This window comes from Erithacus rubecula, assembly GCF_903797595.1.
Source record: "Erithacus rubecula genome assembly, chromosome: 1".
In the NCBI taxonomy this organism is placed as follows: Eukaryota; Metazoa; Chordata; class Aves; order Passeriformes; family Muscicapidae; genus Erithacus; species Erithacus rubecula.
In genome coordinates this window covers 70,646,131-70,671,048 of record NC_136658.1, presented here as the reverse complement: position 1 = coordinate 70,671,048, position 24,918 = coordinate 70,646,131, and the positions used below count along the sequence as shown (strand labels likewise).

General features: G+C 38.8%; 2 protein-coding genes across 5 annotated transcripts in view; one reads left to right on the top strand and one right to left on the bottom strand.

Moving 5' to 3' along the window:
* The window catches only part of VPS36 (vacuolar protein sorting 36 homolog), a 20,465-nt gene extending 6,120 nt beyond the window's left edge, over positions 1 to 14,345 (bottom strand). For both annotated transcript variants that reach the window (XM_079304103.1, XM_079304102.1), the window contains exons 1-12: positions 14,214 to 14,345; positions 12,369 to 12,437; positions 8,955 to 9,025; positions 7,819 to 7,933; positions 6,409 to 6,498; positions 4,983 to 5,069; positions 2,889 to 2,921; positions 2,693 to 2,770; positions 2,155 to 2,289; positions 1,246 to 1,311; positions 603 to 667; positions 68 to 152 (exon numbers count right to left, since the gene is read on the bottom strand). In XM_079304103.1, the coding sequence (XP_079160229.1) occupies positions 68 to 152; positions 603 to 667; positions 1,246 to 1,311; positions 2,155 to 2,289; positions 2,693 to 2,770; positions 2,889 to 2,921; positions 4,983 to 5,069; positions 6,409 to 6,498; positions 7,819 to 7,933; positions 8,955 to 9,025; positions 12,369 to 12,437; positions 14,214 to 14,309 (990 nt within the window). In that variant the 5' untranslated portion in view covers positions 14,310 to 14,345. The remainder of the gene's footprint in view (positions 1 to 67; positions 153 to 602; positions 668 to 1,245; positions 1,312 to 2,154; positions 2,290 to 2,692; positions 2,771 to 2,888; positions 2,922 to 4,982; positions 5,070 to 6,408; positions 6,499 to 7,818; positions 7,934 to 8,954; positions 9,026 to 12,368; positions 12,438 to 14,213) is intronic.
* CKAP2 (cytoskeleton associated protein 2) lies at positions 14,308 to 24,918 on the top strand (the record flags this gene model as incomplete). 3 transcript variants are annotated; one of them, XM_079304051.1, is made up of 9 exons in its annotated part: positions 14,308 to 14,590; positions 16,149 to 16,236; positions 17,027 to 17,102; positions 18,814 to 19,619; positions 20,660 to 20,825; positions 21,333 to 21,500; positions 22,054 to 22,126; positions 22,851 to 23,241; positions 24,060 to 24,918. In XM_079304051.1, 9 exons carry the CDS (start codon positions 14,308 to 14,310, stop codon positions 24,292 to 24,294), a joined length of 2,286 nt encoding a protein of 761 aa, XP_079160177.1. In that variant the 3' UTR covers positions 24,295 to 24,918. The 3 variants fall into 3 exon arrangements, with proteins under 3 accessions (XP_079160177.1, XP_079160176.1, XP_079160178.1); XM_079304050.1 differs by having other exon boundaries at positions 17,024 to 17,102; XM_079304052.1 differs by having other exon boundaries at positions 14,588 to 14,962.

The window sequence follows — 24,918 nt, the reverse complement described above, 5'->3', positions numbered from 1 at the left end:
TTTTTACCTAATGTGTTTCAATTTCTCTAGCATGGTCAGAACACTGAAGGAAATGAAGTACACTTACTGTCTCTAAAGCAGCAGCTACCATTTCCTCTTCGTTATGAGACTGGAGTTCAATCACCATCACACCACTATCAAATATCCGAAGCCTAAAATCCAAAAAGAGAGGCAAAGTAACTAAAAGCCTTGTGCACATCACTTATGGTAACATTTCTGATGCATCCACACCTATAAACACTTTATAAAAGGGGAAAAAAAATCTCCCCAAACCCAAACAAGCCCTCTAAAATGAACTTAAGCTTAACAGCATATTCAAAATCTGAAGAGACAGAAAAGACCATGGCATAATGGTCTTGGTTAAACCCTTTTCCAGTCTAAAAAAATTCTAAGTGAAAAAAATAATGTCTTCCTGACTAAAAATTAATGTTTTAATATAGAGTGGATGCTCGTGCATATGGCACCATACTTTGAGCAAAGAATGCCTTTGTTAAAAATACCCACAGCAACCACAAAAAAAATCTATTCCAAGTAAAATATTAAATCATCATGATCTGACCTGTGAGTGCCATGTTTTATAAATAAATCTATAAAGCTCTTACCTTAGTGGCAATTTCAGTGATTCCAGCATCTTACAAGCATTTACTAAATCTTCCGGTGACAGCAACTATTAAAACAGTAAAACACGTTTATTCACAGCTTGCATTTCAGGTGTATAGTATAACATCAAAACAAATAAAGTTTTAGTAGCTGCAGCTTAAAATACACCAGGCTACACTTATTGTTAATTATTTTTCCTTTCTATTGTGCAGTCTATTTTCTCAGTTTCTATGCTCCTTTCTGTTCCCTTACTATGTGTTCTATAATAATCCTCCTTGCCTTCTTTACAGAAAGAATTGCTTTTATTTCAAAGCTTAATAATATTTTCAAAGAAGTATTTTGTTAAAAAAAATTCCCAGAACATTCATCTCTCATTAGCAGTCTCTGACCTTTAAGTTTTGTTTCCAGATAAGCATGGCTTTTCCCTTGGTATCATAAAAAGCAGAATATATTATTACTAATTGTAAAAGATACCTAAGTATTATAAGGAAGAATGAAAAGGTAAAAACCCTCCAATTTTAATGAAGAGGTGATCACACCATGTTGTAGACAAGTAGAATGAGCAACTGGTAGGGAACATTTTTACCCTTTTTAATTTCCTCATGACTGAAGTCCTGTTCTAGCATGACCCAAAGCATGTCTCACCTCCAGCCCTCGAGCACGATTCACCAGGCAGTACACTTCCGTAAGAGACATGATCCCCCCTCGCTCCTGTGGCAATAAGCACAAGACTGCTAAGAGAAACAGCATTCACCCTGTAAAAACAGCAACTCTACTTGCAGATGCCTGATTAAACAGAGGAGATAAATGATGGGCCCTAATGGGAAAAAACTAAAGAGGTAAGTTAGTGACACTATACCCGAGGACTGTGAGAAATAAAGCACAGAATAAATCACAGGAACAAGAAATTACAATGTATTAAACCTATAAATCAATTTACCATTTTTACTTTTCAGAAAAACTCAATCTTCCATTCTGATCGCAGTAGGTAGCACATATTTTTCACAAAAATACTGCAGTATATATGCTTTTTAGGAGGAACACAACCTTATAAGTTGTAATATGCAATTTAACTTTTCAGTGAGAAACCTGTAATCTGTAATAGCTTAAGGTAAATTAAAAGAGGAGATATTACTATGGGCTGATAACCTGCTTAATAATACTGTCCTTTATGTGCAAAATATATAAATTTTAAGCAAGTTAAAAAGACTCATTACTTTTATTTTCAGTCAGTGTAATTTCACTCCTTTAAAACCAAAAAGAAATATTCTGCAGAATGGGATGAATACAGGGCTCTTCAAATACAAGGAAGACCACCTGAACAATTTTTGAAATCTCATCAACATTTTGCAATTCTGAAGTTGATGCCATTAGTCCAAAGAAAAATTCGTACTGAACTTTTTTATTCAAATGGCAATATATATTCCTCATATTAACATTGAATAGGACACTATGCTGCTAAATCTGCTCTAAAAAGAGGCAGACTACTACAGCCAAAACACTCTTACATCGAAATTTAGCAACACATATAAAATGCAAGATGTGGTGCTTTACCTCCAAGGGTGTCTGCAGGATTCCAGCCAATTGCTTTGCCAGTTGCATGTGGTACTGTGTACCAGATCCATAAGTTTCCCTCGTAACTGGATTAGCTATACCCATACTCAGTAGATAGGACTTGAACCTAATAGTCTGAACAAGCAAACAAACAAATCAATTTCAAAGTACATCAGCTAATGAGTGATTCCAGTTCATAAAAATTTGATTTTATAACACAGTTTTGGTGAATAAATCCTTCCGTTTTCTACTAATACAGTCAATTACTATGCAGTGAGTAGGCAAGACTTGGTACCATTTATTTTTGACCAGCACAGGTAGAAAAATAGAAAAATTTATATGAAAGCAGTAAAATCATTGCTATTAAAAAGGGTTAAAAGAAAAATTAATATTGAGTAAGTAAATTGTACACCAAGTATAAGAGACTAAACACAACAAAACCAATCAGCAAGGGTTTTTACTAACATTACATTATGAAACATAACTTTTTGCTTTTCATAGGAACATTTTGTAGAATTTAAAAACGAAATTAATTTACCTCATCCTCAGTGATGTCACCTTGTTTTTCTTTAATCTTGTTAGCTATTGACTTGGATAATTCCACCATTTCCTTAGCCTATCAAGAAACACACACATATAAGTCAACTTCCAGCTCAAGAGAGAAAAGTGTGCTTGAAACTGAGAAAACAAGCATAAGTCTACTTGGACAAGTGACACATGCCATCCATCCATACCTTCTCCATTAGTTTGCTAAGGTCCTCAAAAGCCTGAAATGAAAAGCAGACAGTGCAGATCAGTATAATTACAGCATTCACTTTTATGGACACAGGGAGCTGCCTTTGTCCACCTACCCAAGCTATTGGTAAGAGCTGCTATCCCTTTTACCTGGGTATGTTACTATACCTTATTTGTTCATACAACTGTTTTACAGCATATCTTATAATTAAAATAAACCACCAAGAACAAAGAAGAGAATCAAACAGTAGCATACAGAACTTCAGTATGATTTATGATGTCCATGTGATAGGAAGGGACAATGAGATACTGAGTCCCAGAAATGATTAAACTGCCCAAATTTATTACGCTGTCTGTAAGGTGGGGGAAGATTTCTGGGTGGTGATGGTAGGTTTTAGGTGATTTAAGATGGTAGGCACTATTTTTGCAGGAAGACCACATTGTTCCCATCTACATATAGGTGCCTTATTTAGAAGCTTATTGGTCAGAGATTCAATATGCAAAGAAATAAAAGGAGCTGCCTCTAGAAAGAGACAGGGTGTGCTTTTCACCTCCTGATAGTGCCAGTGTTTCTTCACTAACTGGACAAGTTTAGCCCCCCAACACTTGGTACTTGAATTAGATATCCAAAATTAAGTGGTCCACAGGGAGAAAAGAAAACATACCACTGTATAACAATAATTTACCACTAAGAAAACAAAAGCTTCTCTTTGGAATACTTCTTACTCCCTAATCTGCCAAACTGAGTAATTTACAATAGACTTCCCAATCTCTAGAGTAAATCAAAGTCCTGCTACTCTACTTGTATATGATATTAACAAGAAGTTTTCTGACAAGGCTTTTCCCAGCTTATTTTAATCTCTATACCTGCATGAAAACAACATTCATCAAAAGAACCCCTGATTTAGCTCAATAAACAGTATGCTGTGTCTAACTCCTCCTCTGCCTGACTCACCCAGGGCAGGCCTGGAAACAAAGGGGAATGTGCACACACCTAACAGGAACTTCCTCAGATAAACAAAAGGCTAAAGAACTGGATTCTTATCAGCACTGAACAGCAGATGCAGGAAGCCTTTTCCTGGAAGCCAGGGCACCATGTTATAAATTAAGTCATTTATAACATTTAAAGCTGGAGGAAGGCAGGATTTTACAAGTCATGGTTTTCCTCTGCTTATACAACATATATAAATGGATTTCTTTTACTCTTTGACAAAGCTACTAAAGGAAAAAATAAGCAGACAATGCCTTTTGAACTATATACCCATGCATGTAATCACAATACCTTTTGAACTACACACAAAATTTCATTCATTACGTTCTTCACAGCCAGAAACCAAAAAGGTTTAATGCTCCCAGTATCTGAAACAGCATGTAGCCTGCAAGGGCACTTTAATTCCTAAGTATTAGAGCAGGGAATACCTTTTTCTTGTAGCATGCTGAATCCTATAAAGCTTTGCCACAAGAACAAATCTGATGCATTTAGTTTATGAGTACTTTTGTATCAATCTCTACTACCAAGACATAATCAGACTATTTTTGAGGGTATTGTCTGAGGTGCATATGAAGAAATTTAATGCCTTCTCTGTCCATCAGTATCTGATATCTGGAATTCAACTATTGTGCTGGTTCTATGGAAAAGGGTGGTCTCCATTTAGCCCAGGTATTTCGCAAAATACTTGCAATATCTTGTTGATACCTGCAAATCATTTTACTGTAATTATAAGTCTAAATGTAACATCTAAAAACTTGACTATAAGAGGAAAATCCAGCTTCATACAGTTATATGCAGACTCTTGGATCAGCATATTATGCTTAATATATATTCAATTTTCAATTGAAACCAAAATCAGTGTAGTAAATATATACTGTTCATTTCAAAGAACAATCTTCTTGAAAGGAATTATTTAAATGAAGTACCTTTCCATATATTGATAAACCAGTTAAACAAAATAAATAATAACTGCAAACTGTACAATCTTAATTCAGACTTCTCAACATAAACAATAAATAGTCTCAGCTGTTCCAAAAAGAAAGTGTGAATGAATGTAATAGTTCAGACAGGTGGTTGACCTTGAAACTTAAAAAGTACTTACCTCGGAAATGTTTTTGTCAGTCTCTTTTCTTTTTTCTTCTAATTTCCTTTCAATACCTACAATTCCTACAGCCCTTATTCTTCCTGCCTGGGGAAAAAAAAAAAAAAAAGAAACAAGGAAAGAAAATCAAGAAAAAAGAAAGAAACAAGGAAAAAGTCAAAATAGGAAATGATAAATTTTCTCCTTTGCACCCTCGGGAAAATTAAAGGACAGGAAATATTCCCCCAAACAGCAGATATCATTCATACAGTATTCATGCGTTTCTTGACAGTAATTTTTAAACCACTGTAAAAAAACTAAACAAGAAATGTGAACCATGTATGAATTTGTTGTACTAGACAAACAATGATATTGGTAGTATATTGAAGCTATTAATATGGCTTAATATCCAGACTGAGTATTCCAGCTGATCTCAAGTCTAGCTTCTCAAGTCCATGTGAACATCCATACTAGAGCTGTGGAATTGCCTGAGTATATTACTTCAAGAAATCCAGTCTGAAGAAACAGAAATATAGACATAATGCTACGTGCAGTCTAATTTACCTTCTTCAGAGGCATTAGAATGCTGGTGATGGTGAAACTCTTACCAGATGCCAAATGTGTTCTAGAAGGGTTGGCACCTAAGTGGCAGTAGTGTCAGGCCTCTCATCTCTGACTGCAAAGCTTAGCTCTAGTGTTAATGAGTTGCTCTGACTTAAGTGGAGATAAGGCATTTTGATTAGATTCCTCATGAATTACTCCAAATGAAGTTGTGCTTATAGGTGCCACATTTACCAAAGGGGGCCTACACGATTTCATGTTGTATTTTCTTTAAATCATCCTATTTCACTCATCCAATACTATATATTCTTATGTTCAGCACATTAATATATAGAAACAACACCTACATGTTTATCAGAGTTTATAACCTAGAAGTATGAAGGCAGATAAAGGTCATCTATCATATGACATTCTCTCTAACAACTGTTGATTTAGCATACACATTTAAATCAAACATATATCAGTTTCAAAGAGTTATAGAAAAGTCAGGTGTTATATATTTGACAGCCACAAAAAAATAATCCACGAATCACAATTAAGACAAAAATTTTCCGGCATCATTGGACCTCACATGCTGAATAAAAGTGTATGCAAATAAATATTGTATTTGAAGTATTATGTGTGTGTGTGTCTAACTAAAACAAACCAAAAAAAGGAGCTCATTATCTAAGCACACTCAAGAAGGAGATGCTACTGTGTTCTATCATGTGAAAAATGCAAAGGAGAAACAAATTTATGCCAGTGAAATAACAGGCAAACTAAAGCTGAATTCCTGCACACGCCCAGGAAGATGGAGTTAGATGGTTAGAGTCACATGCTGGATGTGGTATATGGGAGTGGCAATAAGAGATTACACACAGATCCTGCTCAGAAGTTCTGCACATACCTGTGAATCCTTCTTAACTTGCATGGCCTGACCAGTGGGCATGCTCTCCCATCTCCTTTGTGTGATTTCTTCTGATAATCGTCTGTAGAACTGCACACATTAAAGAATGACAACAGATGTTTCATGAACTGTGCAGAGTACCTCTGTGTATTATTATCTTGGTGATGAAATAAACTTCACAAAGCATGGAGACAAAACATGATAACACCTACACAACCACGGTACAGAACTCATTAGATGGAAATTCTTAATGCCCAGTCTTCAAAAGTATTCACATTAGAAGAGGAGCCATGTAGTCACTAAGTACTTTTATTGTAAAATATTTCTTCAGATATTCAAAATGTCCCAAATCATGTTAAATATTGATGTATACTCAAAGGCATCTTTTTAAAGGAAGGAAAGCTGAGGAATCCAATTGCTATTGATCTGCTAATGCAACAATATAAAAACAACCACACAGATCAGTTACACTGATTTGTTTATTGCTAATACCAGAACGTGGCATAAATTAACACTAAGTGTTAGCCACTGGGGTTTAATTGATGGGCTACCAGTAAGCACAGTAAGTTTGCTTTTCAGACACAACATTAAAATAAGTATGATGATTGTGAAAAACACACATTCATACTATGCAAAAATCTACAGTCATCATAATCTCAAAATTGCTCACAAAGAAATGAAAGTGAGTCTGATCAAACACATGCATTTGTAAGACATTTCTAACTAATTTGAGTTGCAAAGCTGATTTTCTGCAGTGAACAAGAACAGCTTTTTCCACAGTCCAAAGATGAAGTTCTCAGTCTTGTCAAACAAAGGAACTTCCACTGTGAAATTTATTTACAGAGTACAATTTCTTTGGTTTTTAGAATAAGTTTTCTTTTAAGAATATATTACATTTTTCTTAGAATGCTCAAAGCCTTTGAGATTTGGTGTAGGTCAAAAAAATTATACAGTGTAAAACAAACAAAAGTTCTGAGACAACAGTGTTCAACAACAAAATTAGAGAGATAATTAGAAGTAAGCTGTGTGATTGCTGTTCAGTAGAGGGTTAGGTACAAAGAAACATCTTTTACTCTGTTGAACATTAAACAAATTCCAGAGATGTCATTTTTGAAAATCCCATGTTCAATTTAGTAGATTAGAAAAGAAAGTATAAGATTATACTAAACCCCCTAAAATAAGGACTAGCCTAGTAATGTCTCTTGGCATTTTTGGAACTCTATTTGCAGCATTTAATGAAAGTATAGAACATGGGAGACTCACAGTGTTTGCCTTCCAAAAGGATGCATTGAAAAAGCTCCACCTCAAAAGTAAACATGGAAAGATCATGGGAAATTATCACTAACACAGAAAGGAGAAAAGCATGTCCAAAGACCTGACTGTGCTTGGCAACCATGGTACAAGATTTACCTCAATCTGCCCATGTTCTTTGAAGGAAAGCTTGACATAGGAATATTTGCTGCTTTGGAATGGACCAGGCTCTTTGTTTGAAGAGGCAGGATGAAGATGAACTACTATTTTGGCACTAAGGAAAAGGTAAAGGAAAGAGAAAATATTTCTGTAATATCTAAATAAACTATTTCTGCATCAAAGTTAACCATTTCATCAAACTCTCCATTAACTATCTCACGTAAGTGCTAAAGATCATCAGATAATGCTTTACATTTATGCATCAACATTTAAATACTTTGATGGAGTAGATCTTGCATTAAAATTACTACAGCCTCTAAAGCAGAAACATTTTACAAATTTAAAATGTACTTATCACCAATTCTTAAGAAATGAACATAACAAATTTTACAATTTCAACCAATAATTTCCAAAAACCCTTTTAGTTAGGATAAATGCTGATTGCCAAGTTGTCATTTAATTTGGCAGCATCTATTGCAGGTCAAAAGCCAAAATACGCTATCTTTGACACAGGAAAACAAAAGGTTTCAATATTATGTGTGACCTATCCCACTTTTATATATCACTTGTGGACACTGTGTGTGCACTTATCCAAAACCAACATTCACAGGCAACATGCATGAAAATAACAGTCTAAAAGAACACCTACTACCAAAAAAACACCTTGGCAGAGTGTGATTTTAGGAAAATTAACAGACTGCTATCACAACATGACTGCAAGTCCTCCACTCCCATCTCATTTTACTGATAATGTTTGCATTGGTCTTCACTTACTTCTCCAGCATTAGTGAATGAACTGACTTCTTCTGAATACCTCCAGCATATTACTTTACCAATTTGATTGTAGGCTGCAAGCAGATATTAATTGTGTATGCATTTCTTCAGCCAAATTTTTTTCTCTCTTTAGAAACTTAAATTAATAGAATCACTTGTGTTGCAAAGACCTCTAAAATCATCACTAGAGATTACATGGCAGTTACTTAACAAATCACACCAGGCATGACTCTCTTATACATTTGACTTCAATGGTCCCTGTGACTGTCAGTATGGAAATTTCAGATTGCAAACCTACCATGAATTAATATTGGGTACCTCACATAACATGCATGTGGAAAGGACAATGAGGATGGCCATACCTTTTTCCTATCCCAGCTGCTTGCTCTTCAATAAATACAATTTGAGATAGAGGTACAGCAATGCAGCACTCCTGGAACAAACACAACAAACACAGGTGAATTAAACCATATCCTATCTATTCACTCTGTAAATCCAAGTGTTCTCTTTCCCCATTTCACAAACAGTATGGATAACTACAGTTGCTGCCTGAAGGACTCTATGTGAAATATGATGGTAACAACAGAAACAATGTATTGCAGTGAAATATATGTAGAAAATGAACAGAAAATTTAAACCGAGTTCTAGTTAATCAAAAAACCTCAAGAAACTTAAGTGTCAATGTGTCAACTTCAAAAACCCCAAGCTAGATTCATAGGAGAGACTGAGATTTAAGAAATCTTTAGATCTAAGATCAAAATTTAAACACTAAAATTTCCACACTTCTGCACTTATCACTGTAGGTCCACAATACTCACAGGTTCTTGACATTTTTGGATTGATATTACTTTGGGAGCTAAAAAAATATCCAAACCCACCATTCTTTTAAAATGCTGAATATCTAAAATCTACATTATTGTCTGAATGCAAGAGAAATTTTTCCACCCATCCTATAGTGAAGACTTAATCCAGCAGTTGAAACATCTCATTTATTACATTTATTGGACTGTGCTTTAAACTAAACAAAGAGCACAAAAGCAGGGTGTATCCATCTGTTGGAAACTAATCTATCCCAGGCTGAACTCCTTCAACATACATTTGAGACAGAAGTGGCAAAGGGAATGATTCAAAACATCTAATAAGGTGCCTGGTCTTGTTTTGGTGAACATCCTCTGAGGAACATCAATTCCCACACAACACCTTGGTGATTGACAAAGTCACACAGAAAGCAGGAAACACAGGTTGTATTTCACCTCTGAACTTCTCTCTTCCACCTGCCACTGCCTGGCAACAGTTTACAATAGACACTGTTACAGCGTTCTGTCAATCCCTACTACCATATTGTTGCTCTTTAAATTTGAGAGCAGGGAAGTATACATGCAGGAACTCCAACTAGTAAGTAAATTTCTTATTGGAAAAAAACCTGGGTTGCAATTCCTTTTCTAAAAACTCTTAATGCAAGCTATCTAGGCTCTTCTATGACTGCTTTCTAAAGCCATTACAAACAGTTAATGTTTGTAAAACAGCCACAAAGTTCCGGACACTTTAGAAGATAGACAACATTATGCTTCTGTTACAAAAAAATAAAAAGGTTTTGAAAATTACCAAAAGAGTTCAATTATAAATAGTATGTGCACTGTCAAAGTGACTGATTCGTTTAGTTCCAAGATAGAGAGTTATGAAATTATTTTAAGTACAAGGACTTAGAATCACCCCTTCCTGATGAGAGAAGCTACAGGAAGGGATACAACAACAGAAATGTGTTAAATATGCTCTGTGCTCATTTGAATTTTGTTTTCTAATACCTCATGCTCACATTATGCATGAATTTATCATTTAAAAATTTGTACAAACCTAGCTAAGTAACAAACTTAACAGAATTCCCTTTTTTTAAAAACACTGTTCAACTGCAGTTGGCATGTAAAAACAGCAGCTAAGGACCTGGCTGTCTGTTTCTGTAAGAAGGTTTCCTATGTTAACCCAGTGACATGTGCCCCATTAATTATTATACATTGCTGATACAGTAACAAGAGGACTCTCTACAAATTTATTCTAGGTAAGCGAAGGTTTCTAAGCCTGATGTTAAACCACAGCTGAGCTTAGACAATTCACCAAGACAACAAAAAAAACCACCATGCTCCCCATGTTTCAGCACAGAGAGCTTGAAAATGAATCAGCTTTATTTACCCCACTAACAAAGTTAGTTACAACTCCCAGTCACAACTGAGTAATTTTTGCCCATCTCAGGGCCACATTTCTGCCCCTTCTGTTAATCAAACTGAGATTGACTATTATTTTTCTTCTTCTCCAAGGTTTCCCTCTGATGATTTAACGAATTCAATGACCTTAGAAGATCAGACAGAGAAATTGGGAAAAGAGATAAATGTAATCCTTTTGCTGGAAAGGAGAGAATGGAGATATGTTCAGTTCTAAAACTTGCTGAAGCCATAATCCCCAATGCTACTGCAAGTATGCAAAAAGTCCAATTGGATGCAGTAGTTGTTGCAGTACATGCTCAGCTCTCAAAAAGAAATAAAAATTGATTAATGCAGAGTTTAGAACATTATCTCATGTAATAATGTGATGACTGCAAAAAAGCCCCATGTAAATTTATATAGAACAGCTCATGGTCAGGACAATTAAGCCCTAACTTGTGTAACAGTAATCCCCCAAAAGTAACAGCTCTTTAAATATTTTGAAAAAAAATTGTATTAAAAATAGGTCTACTGCTCCTGCAAACAATCCCTGAAGAAAAAAATCATACTGCTCTGCCAAATTAAGAACATCCTTGGTGACATTACCTTTGGAATGCTCTTAGTAGCTCCCTGCTGTGAAGCAAGGATGTGATATTTGCTAGGGATCATCTTTTGAATGTCAAAGGTGCTTCAGCTTCTCTTGCACTAAAGCCCAGTGGAATACAAGTTGCTTTTGAAAAGTTGTCATCTAAATGTGTTCTATCTAAACTTTGGCTTTCAGGGTTAAAATTCTCACTTATTGTGTCCAAAACAAGCATAATCTAACCTGACCTGAGGAAGATGTCTCCGTCAATGGTATCTCTGGAGTGGTGCCCATTGTCACAGTCTATGCTTAGAGCTTTATGTGTTTGTGGTCTCCTTCTCCCACTTCTAGCCTGCATTCCCGAGCTTTGGTTGATGACACAAAGCATTCAGCAGCTTTACTACAGTTACCACTTAACCTGTGACCAGTTGTTCACAGCAGTACAGTAAATGTTCTAGCTTAGTGATGGTTCACAGCACGAACAGGCAGCTGGGAGGGTAAGATGTGTGCAAAACAACACTGGCCACCAAACACATCCTGTCATCCAAATCATGGCCTGGGACTACATGGTGGGGCAATTTGGACTTGAAATCAACAAGTAAGAAAAGACTTTCCTAAACAAGGAGAATGGGAGAGAACTTCATTTTATGATTTGCCTGACACATTCAACTTCAGTTTCAAAATCAGTGTTTTTAGTGCATGACACCAGGCTCTTTTCTCCATTATTTTTGTGCAGTAGAAAAGAAAAAAATATAGGATACATTTCTATCCCTTCTCATCTCTGCATGATTATTTTATTAAAGCAGGACTGGATGAAAGAACACTACATAATCTTCTTTCTGCTGAGAGCCAAAAAGTGGACTATACTTGTACAACATAACACATACAAAGTCAGGAATAATCCCTTCTCTCTGTGCAGGCTTTTCATTGCAAGCTACTTGTTGTTTGTTACAGAATTTACAACTGAATGACATACAGGAGACAAAAGTGGGACTTACATGATTCTTCTGATCCCTCCAGATCAGTCTGTGTGTGCTCAGCAGTAAAACTCCACTATCGAATTTCACCTGGGTAGGAAAAATAAAACAGATCAACAACAAATTAAATCAGTAAGTTACATAAATACTGGTCTTGGAAACATTACACCTTATCACAACACACCAATCAGATTTTACAAGCCAGTATTTTGAGAACACTCCCTTTTTTTCCAGAAAACAAAATAAATGAAGTTTAGGAAACAACGGAGAAAAATAGGATAAAAGGATTAGATGGATAAACACAAACTTCCTTTTTCAAGGGTATAAACTTTCCCCCTGGAAATCCGGAGGGATCCTCCCTTCATATACTCTGCAAGATATACAAAAGTTCTCACATGTATTTTAAATAGGGCTATTGGCTTTGCAACTATTCACTATATGCTGACAAAGAAGGTAGAAGTTATGCAAAAAAAGCAAAGCAACCTAATAAAAAGCTGCATACAATCTGAAATCTTCCATCCTATCACACAGGAGTATTACTTCTATCTGTGTTGCTGTTGAAAAGCTCTTTACTTATCAGACAGCAAAACAGTACCTGAAAAATCTGCACTAGCAAATTGCTTTCTACTTGTAAAATTGAAGGCACGTTTTCACAGCTTTTTGTGAGGGCATGCAATTACCATGGTGTAGAAAAATGACCAAGATCAAGAGTCAGTCCAGCAGTGAAGTGAAGCAATAGGCAGGATGACTCAGAAAAGAGCAGAGGGTATGTCAGCACCCAGGACAACTCAAGTGTGAACTGTGCATCATGTCTTGCACCACAGCACAGCCAGGGCTCTGCCCTGTGCAGGAGTGACAGCCCAAGCGCTGGGCAGCTTTGTGACAGTGACACTGCCCATACACACCCTGTGGGGGTCCCAACCTCACCCACGCCACACACACTGTCCAAGGCCTTTCTCATAGATTCAATTAAATTGGAAAAGCCCTTTGAGATCATCGGGTCCAACCTATAACTCAACATCTCCATGTCAACCAGACCACGGCACTGAGTGCCATATCCAGTCTTTCCTTAAACAGCTCCAGGGACAGTGACTCCACCATTTCCCAGGGCAGTCCATTCCCATGCCTAATTACCCTTTCTGTCAAGAAATTCGTCCTAATGGCCAACCCAAACTCCCTCTAGCACAGCTTAAGGCTACTTCCTCTTTTCCTGTCACCTGTTGCCTGGGGGAAGAGCCCGACCCCGACCTGGCCCCACCCTCCTTTCAGGCAGTTGCAGAGAGCAATAAGGTCCCCCAGAGCTTCAGGCTAAACAATCCCAGCCCCTTCAGCTGCTCTTCCTAAGACTTGTGCTCCAGACCCTTCCCCAGCCCCGCTGCCCTTCTCTGGACACACTCTAATGTCTGTCCTGAGTTGAGGGACCCGGAACTGAACACAGGGCTCGGGGCGCGGCCTCACCAGTGCTCCAAGGGGACAATCCCTGCCCTGCTCCTGCTGGCCACGCTATTGCTGATACAGGCTAGGATGCTACTGGCCCTCTTGGCCACCTGGACACACTCTGCCTCATGTTTTGCTGCTGTCGATCAGCACAGCCCCTCGAAGCCTGCAACTCCGCCCTGATCTCCCCGGAGAGGCAAACCCTGCCAGACCCTGGCGCAGAACGTCCTCCCACACCCCCGATCGATGCTCCGCCTGCAGCCCAAGCCCTTCACACCCTTCATGTCGCATCTCTCGCCCGACACCGCCCGCACTCACAGCCCTGCCACCCCCCTTGCCTCCTGGGGCCCACGGCCGCGTGCTTTACCCTCCTCCCCCGCCCCGGCAGCACTGCCAGGCCCCGCGCAGGGCGGCTCCAGCTCCCGTCACCTTCTCCTCCCCGTCGCTGAGGCGCACGCCGCGCTGCTGCACCACCAGCGTCTCTCCCATCTCCAGCAGCCCGGTGGTCCAGGAGAACCTGTCCATGGCTGCCCTTCCCCTCCCGCAGCGGGCCGCGGCCGCCGGCTGCGCAGGCACCGTGTGCGGCTGCCGCCCGCCCTCTAGCGGCGGCCCGCGCCGCGGCGGCCATGTTCTCCCCCGGGGAGCGGCGGGAGGGCAGCGCCGCCCGCCATTGGCCAGTTCAAGCCCCGCGGCCGGGCCAATCGGGGCGGCGCCCGGCCGTTCAAACGCCCGTTGCGCGGCGGTCATGGCGGTGCGCGCGGTCCCACGGCTCCCGGCCACCCGCAGGTCCGAGCCCGCATTCCGCGGTAAGGCCGGGGCACTGGGCGGGGATCGGGGCGCGGACACCTGGGCACCGAGGGGCAGAGCCGCTCCCCGCCGCGGGTGCGCGGGTTGAGCGTTACCGGCCGCCGTTGCAGCCTCGCGTGTCGCTGCGGTGGGCGCAGGAGAGCCGGTGCGGGAGAGGAGCCCGTCGGTTTCTGCGGACAGTGGGAGGGAAGGGCAGGCGCTTCAGGCGAGGTCGGAGACCGGGCAGGTCTCGGTAGCAGCGCTCGCTGTTGTGGTCTTAGAGCATCCGTGCGGCGCGAGCGGGCGTACGAGTTTTCACCTCCTCTGGCAGGGCTGGGGCCGGTGCGGACCCCACCCCATCCGATCCCGTCCTATCCCGTCCCCTGCCCCAGGTAGGACTCCTGGGCTGGGCGCCTTCCTTCATGACAAACGGGACGCCCTGACGTTATGAGCATCCTCTTGAAAGCAGCAAGTGCGGCGCCGACCTCGATCCGCGCTCTTGTGCTTGTTTACTTTCTGAGCGGTTCAGGCTCTGCAGGTTAAAGGAAGGGGCCCCTTTGGTGGGGCCCTGCTGTTTGTGCGAGGGCGGTGAGCGCTGTTTTTGAAGCAGAATGCTGGGGAGCGCTGGGATGCACGCCAGGCTCTCTGCCGCGCTCTTGGCAGGGGCACGGCTGCTGTACGAGCTGTGGTAGCTCCTTCAGAAGCAGGTGATGGACACTGCCTTCTGCACGCTTTGTCCAGAAAAAGGGGGGGAGCTGGGAAAGGGTCTGGAGCACAAGCCCTCTGAGGAGCAGCTGGGGGTTCAACCTGGAGGAATGAATGCTCGGGAGAGACCTTACCACTCCCCACAACTGCCCGAAAGGAGGGCGGAGCCTCTCCTCCCGATGACTTGTGACAGGACAAGAGGACACAGTCTCCAGCTGTGCCAGGGGAGGTTTAGGTCGGACATTAGGAGGAATTTCCTGACAGAAAGGGTGATTAGGCATGGGAATGGACTGTCCAGGGAGATGGAGTCACCATCCCTGGAGAGACAGTGACAGCTGTTCTTAGGGCGTTTTCAGGATCACTTCATGCTAGCAATAACACTCCCAGTAGTTTAACATTTGCACAGATGTCTGGGTGACAGTGGAAGAGAAGCAAGTGACCTTACAGATGGTCAGTTGGGTTCACATGTGTGGCACTTTTCATGTGCACTATACTTGCTACTGCAAGCAGCAAGTGAGAAGTGTGCTTGCTGAACCAACAGCAACTATGTAAAATACTGGACAGGCATACAGAAAATAACAGCAAGACTGGCTTTTTCATGCCACAAAATTGTGTTGCTTTTGGGTAAATACAGCAAACCAGCTATTTTTGTAGCTGTTACATTCAACTGTCCCTTTAATATTGCCTTTTTTAAGAAATACGACAATGTGTAAGACACCGAGATGTGAAAACAAAAGATTTCTTAATCCTTAGTGTCTATATTTTGTAATGCCTTCATGCTTTTCTAACTGTATTTCCTTCTTGACTAAGAAAGTTTAACATTAATATTTTAGCTGAAAATGTAACATGTCTGTCTTTCTTAAAATCTGCTAGAACAAAGACGTCAGAAAGTTGAAGAATATCTATCAAGAAAGAAGGCCTTTTCTGGTGTGCCCATTCAAGAAAACCAGACATCCATCAGGTAGCATTTCTTCTATGGCTTACATTCTCTTATTTTCATATTCATTAATGTTCTTTCATTTTCATCTCAGCTGGCTTCCATAAGATCCTCTGATGCAGAGATACTGCTTGCTAACTAAAATATTCATTTTCAGTTCAATGCAGTAGTGCCACATCTCTGGTATAACACATCACAAAGCACCTGAGGAAGAATTTGGATTTGTAGCTTTAAACTGAGATGGTTTTCTTCGGAGTCGTTAATACATTTTCATAGTTGCTAGGAGACAATACAGGTCTTGGTGGTTTTGTAACTTTCTAGGTTGTCTGATGCCAGCTCTGGTGCCTGACAGAAGGTTTTAGAACCTGTCCGTGTGGTAGGAACTACATATCCTTGTTCAGACTTGCTTCAGAATGGCCTGGATTCTCATGATTGCAATAGCTGAGCTTCAGCTTCTTGTTCTATTCCCCCTTTCCCCTCAACTGCAGCATATAGAAATTTGGCCTTCTGTAGCAGATGCATCAGACCAGACAAGCTGGTACTCATTCTTAAACATGAGAAGTTACACCTGCAGTAAATTCCAATCTGTTAGACAGCTCTTCATAGTATAAGAAGGGATGCTTTGCAGTCTGGGTTCTGCTCAGTTGTTGCTTAACCATTTGTTTTCCTTGGAGGAATACTGCATGCTAAACAGAAATGCTTCATTATGAGTACATTCTGCAGACTGCCAACTGAGACATGACCATCCTCTAAAAATACATTTGTTGCATGATGTAAGATGTCTTTTTTTTTTTTTTTTTTTTTTTTTAAGCAGTAGCAGAACTAGGAGAGCAACTGCCAGTAAACTGCAAGACAAGTTACAGCTCCCAACATCTCCTAAGCCAGAAATGGTAAGTTTTTGACTGATACTTAAATACTGATGGCACTCTGTTTCTATGGTGATAACATTTTTCCACTTACTTTAAAATCTATTTATGTTGAATGACTTCCAGAGCATGAGAATTTTGCATGTGCAGAGGTGTGGTTTGTTGGAACTTTATATAGTCACTGCTTATTATATGCTTTTTGGAATTCTGTCATATTATAGTAGGAAATGGATCATATTGATATTCAGTTTGTATGCAGCAGGAGAGAGTTAAAGGGAATATCATTATTGCTGAAATAATGTAAATTTTAACAACCTTTCTTGAGAAAGTCAGAGTGATTTTTGATACATTTTGAGTCTTTGAGGAAGTTATTGAAATCTGAGTAAGGTCTTCTTACGGTCACAGTAAAAAATTTACTGTTGATTGAAAGAAATCCAAACCATTAATAAAACACACTGTTGAGTGTGTATGTTTTTTCAGTGGTGTGCTGGCAAAACTAATGTAATCAGAAGTAGTTGCCAATATCTAATCAGAGTTTAAGGGAATGTGTTTCCTGTATTATTTCATGTCACCTTCCTGGAATTAAGATACAAATGATTGTGCTGCTTAGAAATAGCAAAGTAAAGATTCTTCTCCAGATCTATTCTCAGGGAAAGGTGAGGAAAAAATAGATATAAGACCTGTGTTCATGTTAGACATTTTAGAGTTTGGCTTTCAGAAGATTTGAGATGCAGAGTTATTTGAGGAGAAAAGCAAAACACTTCAAAACTGAATGTTGAGGAGAAGAATTGCAATAGTAAAAACAAGTGTTTTTTTTAGAAATTTCCTGAATGCACTTATTTTTCTGTGTAAATGTCTTGTGTGATTTAAAGTTAAGCTACATAGTTTCCTGAAATAAGTCCTCACACTCAAATGCTACTTATGCAGGCTCTGTCAAATCTAACTACTAAGTCTTAATGACAGACCAGGAAATGAGACACTCTGTAGTTTTCTTTCAGGTCAAGGGCATCTTCCTTAAAGTCTGCTCCTGCAGACATCCATGTGTCATTCACAGGATTTTTTTCTTGCCTTTGGATATTTCACTGTTCCAAAAGCTGCTGCTTGGACAATGTGAATTAGTTGCTGTACAGCAACATTTTTGCAGGAAAAGACTAAATTCCATTTTTCATGAGGGGTTGTGATGAGAACATATGGCTGAGAGTTTCAGTAAAGCCATGTAAAACTGATGTAACTATTCTCAACTTGCACCATCCTACATCTCAGTAGTAAGAAAAATTCTCTTCTGATAACATCTCCTAGTGTCCTAATTACTATTTTACTCACTACCTGGTGTTAGGAGATTATTTGCACTAAGTGGAGGAATGGTGCTGCCATTAAGTGATGAGGTATGGAGATACTGCTCTTGACTATATTCAGTTTAAAGCAAGTTTGTGCTTTATAACTCTTCTAAGGAGGTAATTTGGACAGCTTAAAGCCAGCAGTTGCTTTAAGAGTTTTATTTCTTACTTCCAAGGCAGAATTCAAGCAATTTTATTTGATTTTTGATGTAAATTCTGCAGTAACAGTTGACAAATAATCTACTCAGTATTTATATACTACTTCTGTAGGCACCTTTCAACTGGCATTTACCATTAAGCATTTGAGTCCTGTAAGTCACTGGAAGCCTCTTTAGAAACAAGTAACTTGCAGCATGAACGTACTTCTAAACATTTCTGTAATTTGTTTTTGATTTCAGGAAAATAAAGAGAATGCTGATAAAGTGTCATGGGACCAATCAATTGTAAACTCAGAAGCAAATGTAACTTTTAACTCTTCTACAATTGCACTGACAAATGACGTATCAGGGACAAATTGCAATTTTCCAAATCCGACTCCAAAGAATAAAGTTGTTGATATAAAATCTCAGCAGGCATCACTTAGCAAGGCTTTCTTGGAAATTAAAAGAATTAAAGAGAGGCATTTGGCAGCAGAAAAGCAAAATTCAAGTATCAGTGTACTAAAGAAACCAGCTCTTGGCAGGTATCGTGGCAAAGTAATCCAATCCAAGGTAAATTCTTTCTGGAAAGCAGTCAAAACTGAGGAGGAAAAGAGTTCTTTGCCAGACAAGCATTTTCCTTCTGCCAGCAAACAAGCAGCAAATCCTCTGTCCACAAAAAGCTGTAATGCAGTTCTGAAGAACGTCAAAGTCTCAAACAACACTAAGTCTATAAAATCAAATGGTGTCCTGCCACTTCACAGCAAACCATCTGAAAAAGCTGCTGTTAACTCACAGTCTGGTCTGAAGAAACAGCTGACATTTGCTGTGGCACCAAAGAAAGCAACAGTCCCAAAAGTGGTTGGAAGGGGAGCACAGCCTCTGAAGGCTGCTTCAAGCAATCCTGATCGCAAAGTGTGGGCTGTGAAGAAACGTACAGATTTTTGTAAAGATGCAAGACCAGAAGCTCCAGGAAAATTGACTTCTGGTACAAGATTAGGACAGAATTTTAAAACAGATGGTGACAGAAAATCTATTCTGCCGAAAGAGTCAGCAGAAGAAAGAAGGTAACTAAACTACTGTTGTAGTTTACTCTTGGAAGTTATTCAGACCTTTTTCTCAAGAATATCTAGTTTGATCTATTTGTTGCTGTATAGACTCTGAAAAACAGAGAACTAAGTGTTTGGACTTGATGCCCAAGATCAGCAGACTAAAACTTTAGGCTTAAACTGAGAAATCGGGATTCAAACTAATTGCAGGAACTCTCCGGGCTTACAACTTTTCCTGTGCAGTTAAAAGATAGATATTGGTGGAGCTGGTTTTTTTTTTTTTAGTCTTAAGTGTTGTGACGGCCTTAAGGATGACAGATAATCCTATAAATTCACATGCATGTCACAGTATAAAAAAAAAAAAAAAAAAAAAAGACTGAGGCAGGATGTATATATGCAGGAGCACCTTTACAGACTGAAGAAGAGAACTTGTAAATGACATTTTTCAGTTGGGTGAGTGCAGCTTAGACAATCAATGGGAATATGATTCACAGTCTAGAAGTTATTTAATATTCTTTATATAGTGCTCCTTATAGTAAGTCACATTTACTAAAAATCGATCTGTGGGGTAGGGTTGAAATGCAACATTAAAACCAAATTATATTTCACATCAGTTTCAGATTTTTAAATTGTGTGATAGGGTTGTTTTGGGGCTGTTTTCTACACTTTGTCTTAAGATACTAGTTTGTAGTTTTCTGATTTGGAGGGGAATGGTGGGGGAAAAGGTGACACAAATGAATGATTAAGAAACCTTTTTTACCTTCTTTTGTGAAGAAGGGTCTGTAACCTAAGTCTCTTGTTGCAGCTGGAAGGGAAGAGAATTAAAATGTTTTAATCTGGTAGATACTTAAAGCAGACAGTAATATGCATAGTTCTGAAATTTCCATGCAGATCTAAAAGGCAGCTTTATTCCTCTTGGAATTAAAGGAAGAAGACTCAGACTACCTGGAAAGTACCCCTTGTCATGACTAACCCTAATTAGTGTCAGTCAGTGTGGGGGGAAAAAAAAAGGGTGACAAAACATCTTTCACTTCAGCTGATAATATTCCTAAATGCAGATCTCGCCTGGATGAATGGAGGGCATCTAGAGGAAAAGTGATGAGACGACCTCCTATACATGCACTTCTGGGACCCCAGTCTAAAAGTGAAGAACAGGAAATCTCTGCTGCTGAAACAGAAAAGGTCGACAAGACACTGAGTGAATGCCTGCAGTTAACAGAACAGGTACTTGGACCCCTGCCTGCTGAGTTCTGATCATGTAGGTCCTGACAATATGAAAACCCTCTGGGCATGTCAGACTCATGTGAATCAGATACAGGGGACTATTTGTTCCCCCAAGTTAAGCAATATCATAACTTTTGCCAACAGCTGAAGAAATTAACCTTTACTAACTCACTGAGCTACTAAATAAGTATAGGCAATAATGGTAATAATAGTAATTGAATTATAATGTAATGAGAGTAACTAGAAGGAATTAACCTAAAACAAGTTTGCATTTGCAGAAACTTGAATGGACTTCTGAAAAAGTCTATTTCAAGTAGTTCTGAAGGTGTCTGTACATCTAACTACCCCTTCCACTTACTATACTGTATAAATAACTATAATTTTGAAGAATAGGTGAGTGACAATTCTGCCAAAGAAAAAACCCTTGCTTTCTAGTTCAAAAGCAGCAAAGTAAAGCACCTCAATGTGTCAAAAGCACTTAAATATCTACTTTTGTGTTGATTTTAGGGACAACGAGGTGATGAAGTACGTGCCATGTTGGCAGATCTGATACTGAGCATTCCTGGGGTTAAAAAGCTTGCAAAATATTGGATCTGCTGCATGCGTCTTGAACAGATGGGCCATCTTGGAAAGCTTATTGCTGTCTATGAGGATGCCATTTTGGCAGGAGCAATGGTAAGCAACTCTTCTGAAAATCTGTGATTAACAATTAAAAAGGCATAAAAGTATGGCATTTAAAATAGAGATGCTTCTGATTTTATTAAATACCTTTATAGTAGGAGGAGAGCCACATGACCTACCTGACCATAAAAACAATGGATGTGTCTTGTTCTGTAACCATTGTTGGTACTATTTGGAAGAAGAAAGGTTTAGGATCCTCAAATTACTATATGATGTTCTGCCTGGAAGTAATTAAGGACTGAGATTTCTAGTACCACTAGAAACCTAAAATAGAACTTAATTTTACACTTATTGATGGACTTCATTTCTATGCTTAAATACCAGCAAGATTTCAGAGCATCAGATACATCTTTAGCACACCAAATACTGAAAATACAGGATTCACTTGTGTTCTGGCTTAAGTCTGAACAGCATTAAATAAAGGATTTGTAATATGAATATCATGTGGTCTGCTCCACTTGCCCTGTAACTGTTATACCAATCAAATAAGCTGAGATGATAATTAATTTTTGAATTGTTTTTCTAAAATGGTACAACTTTTTTTCAGCCCAAAGAGGAATTGCGACACACACTAATAGATACAATCAAAAATATGGAAGGTCTTCTTAACTCTGTCAATGGTAAGTCTGAGTACTCTTTTCTAGTTATATGTCTGACCAGGCAACACAAGCTGTTTAAAATATTTGTACTGATAGTAAATTTTAGTTCATGGAAAATTTTCCATGTTCATTTTATACTCAATTGTCTTTGAAAACAGTCTTGGCTAACCAAATCTTTTCAACTGTGGGCATGTTAAAAAGATTGGAGATGTTCTTGTATTCAAACTTATTACTTAAACTTTATCAAAGCTGTGTTGTTCAGCTGTTTCAGCTTGATAATTAAAGAGTAAATAAAATTACTATTCTGGGCTAAAAATCAGTGCCTCTGACTCCTTTGCTACTAGTAGCCTGCTCAATTAAAGGTAGTAAATATTCTAATTTTGAAAGTAAAGTAGCTATAAATATTCCCTTCCATGTAACATAACCTGGTGTTCTGGTTTGTAGTAACACCTGGTAAGTATCTGAACCCAGAAACTGTCTGAAATACCATACCTCTTGAAAGAGTTGCTGCATTTCAAAAGGAAGAGAATGACTTCTCAGGATATGTACTTATACTAAGCCTTCAGGTTGCAGGTTCTTGAAGGTGGCTAAAATTATCAGAAACTTAAATTGCTGTGGCTCAAACTCCAATGCTTAATTAACTTGTGTTATCATGTAAAGCTTTAAGTTTTCAGATATCTCTCTAAAACATTTTCTTTAATTGTAACTAATTGCAAGTGTACTTTCTGCAATGTTTCATTTTTAGGGGGATCAGTGGTAGAAGCTCATTTGAGTGAGGTAGTGGAAGTCAGCAAGGAACCAAATTTGTCTATGGAGCCAGTTCAGGAAACCTTGAAAGACCTCTGCCCTGATGATGACAAAAAAGAAGAGAGTGATAATAAGAAAGAAGAGACAAACAGTGAAGTTACCAAAGAAGAAGAAATTGATTTAGACTTAAAACCAAAAGGAGAGACCTTGCCAAGAAAGAATAAAAAGCACAAGGCTAAAGAACGGGCAAAAAAGAAAGGAAAATGTGAAAGAGAGCAGAACAAGGATGGAATAAAAAATACTGCCCAAGTAACTAATTCTCCTGAGAAGGAGAATGACACATCGTATTCAATGGGACACGACCCTCCTACCACACCATATTTGGAAAGGTAAGATTACTTCAGGTAATCATGGAAAGTCTGTAGTGTCTGAAATAACTGTTTGTGTCCTGAATTTACATTGCATTTACAAAAACTTAGTTAAAATCTCTCAAAAAACACATTTTTAGGATTACTTCCTGTTCCTTCAGAAGGAAATATTTTAAAGTAAGCTTCTCTATTTAGTGAAACTGTTTTGCTTTTTGAATGACTCATTACAGAGGAACCAGACTTTTGTGGCAGAGACCTAAATTCCACAGTTAAGATTCCCTCCCACTGCCAACATGGCAGTAGCATTTTTACAGTGAGCTACATAAAGAGGTCTCCATTCCTCTCCTTTTCAAATGTAGATAAGGTGGTATGTCATATAACACAGAATTAGAGAACAAGATGTAACTGGCCTGTAAAAATTGTTATATTGAGCCAAAAACCTGGATAGTAACCTCAGTACAAATCAACTAATACTTCACTTATGGCAAAAAAAAAAAATTCTTTTAAGATGGTAGACTTGGAAAAGTTGTGCTCAGCTTTGACATCTGATGGAACTGTAGTCCTGGCAGCTGTCCACTGTCCCTTGCAGCAGGAAGAACCTTTCCTTGGGAACTCTTTTCAGGAGGTTTTCTGGGTTAAAATATTTTGCCCAAGAAAAGATTTGTACATCTGGTTTTAAATTAATTAATGGGAAGGGACCTGTTTCCTTTGCCTAAAGAAATAGGAAAAATTTGAATAGGAATCCTGACTTACTGTTTCTGCTAGTTGCTGCAGAGGCAGCTTGTATGATGATGTGCCTGTCTTTAGTGTTTTTTGTTTTTGTTTTTTTCATTTCTAAGTGTGAAGACACATCCTGAGGCAAATGACAGTGCTAAAGATCTGAACATTGTAACTCCTTTGCGATATTCTCAACGAATTCGGGAGAAGATGTGCAAACTGACTGATGCTGTTAAAGATCAAGATCCGTGTGTCTCTTCTCTTGAGCAGCTGGGAGACTTGGAATCAAAAGCTACTGTGTTAATCCACAAACAGAGCCATGCCCTCCAAGAAACAAGTGCTGAAATAGAAGAGTAAAAGTAGAGCTACTGCTACAGGGGGCTGTTAAAGATTGGATAGCTTTTAGGGAGAGTTGAAGGTACTTGTTTTATATAGCTTTGGGAAAGGAGCTGTCTAAACTGTCTAGACTGCCTGAGTCACTAAATAAACTTTTAGGCTTCTGCCTTTTCAAAATTGTAGTAAGTCTGTCCTGGTTTAAGTACTAGGCTAAGCACTGGCTTTATGTTCACTATGTCTCATTAAATTCCCAATTAAGGCCTAGGTATAATGCTTCATGTTAGTAGCTGATAGCAGTATATTGCTAATACCTACTGTTGTTGCAAGTCCTAGGATTCCTTAGAACCACGCAGTCTTTTAGTTTAAGAAAACAAAGTAATGTCGGTGTTCTAGTAATGCAGTGTCTACTCTGACAAGCTTCTGCTTTTAAAACTGAAGCCAGCTAATAAGGTGTGTGCTGAATTTAAACTGTTCTATATATTTTAGGGCTGTTTTAACAAGACAAGAGTTTAATCTCTAGTTACTGAGATTTGTTCATTATCAAGTAATCGTAGATAAGATCTGATACACTACTCACTATGCGACAATTTTATGTTGGTTTTTATTACTCTGTACTACGCTACACTTATTAAACTCATCAATTTA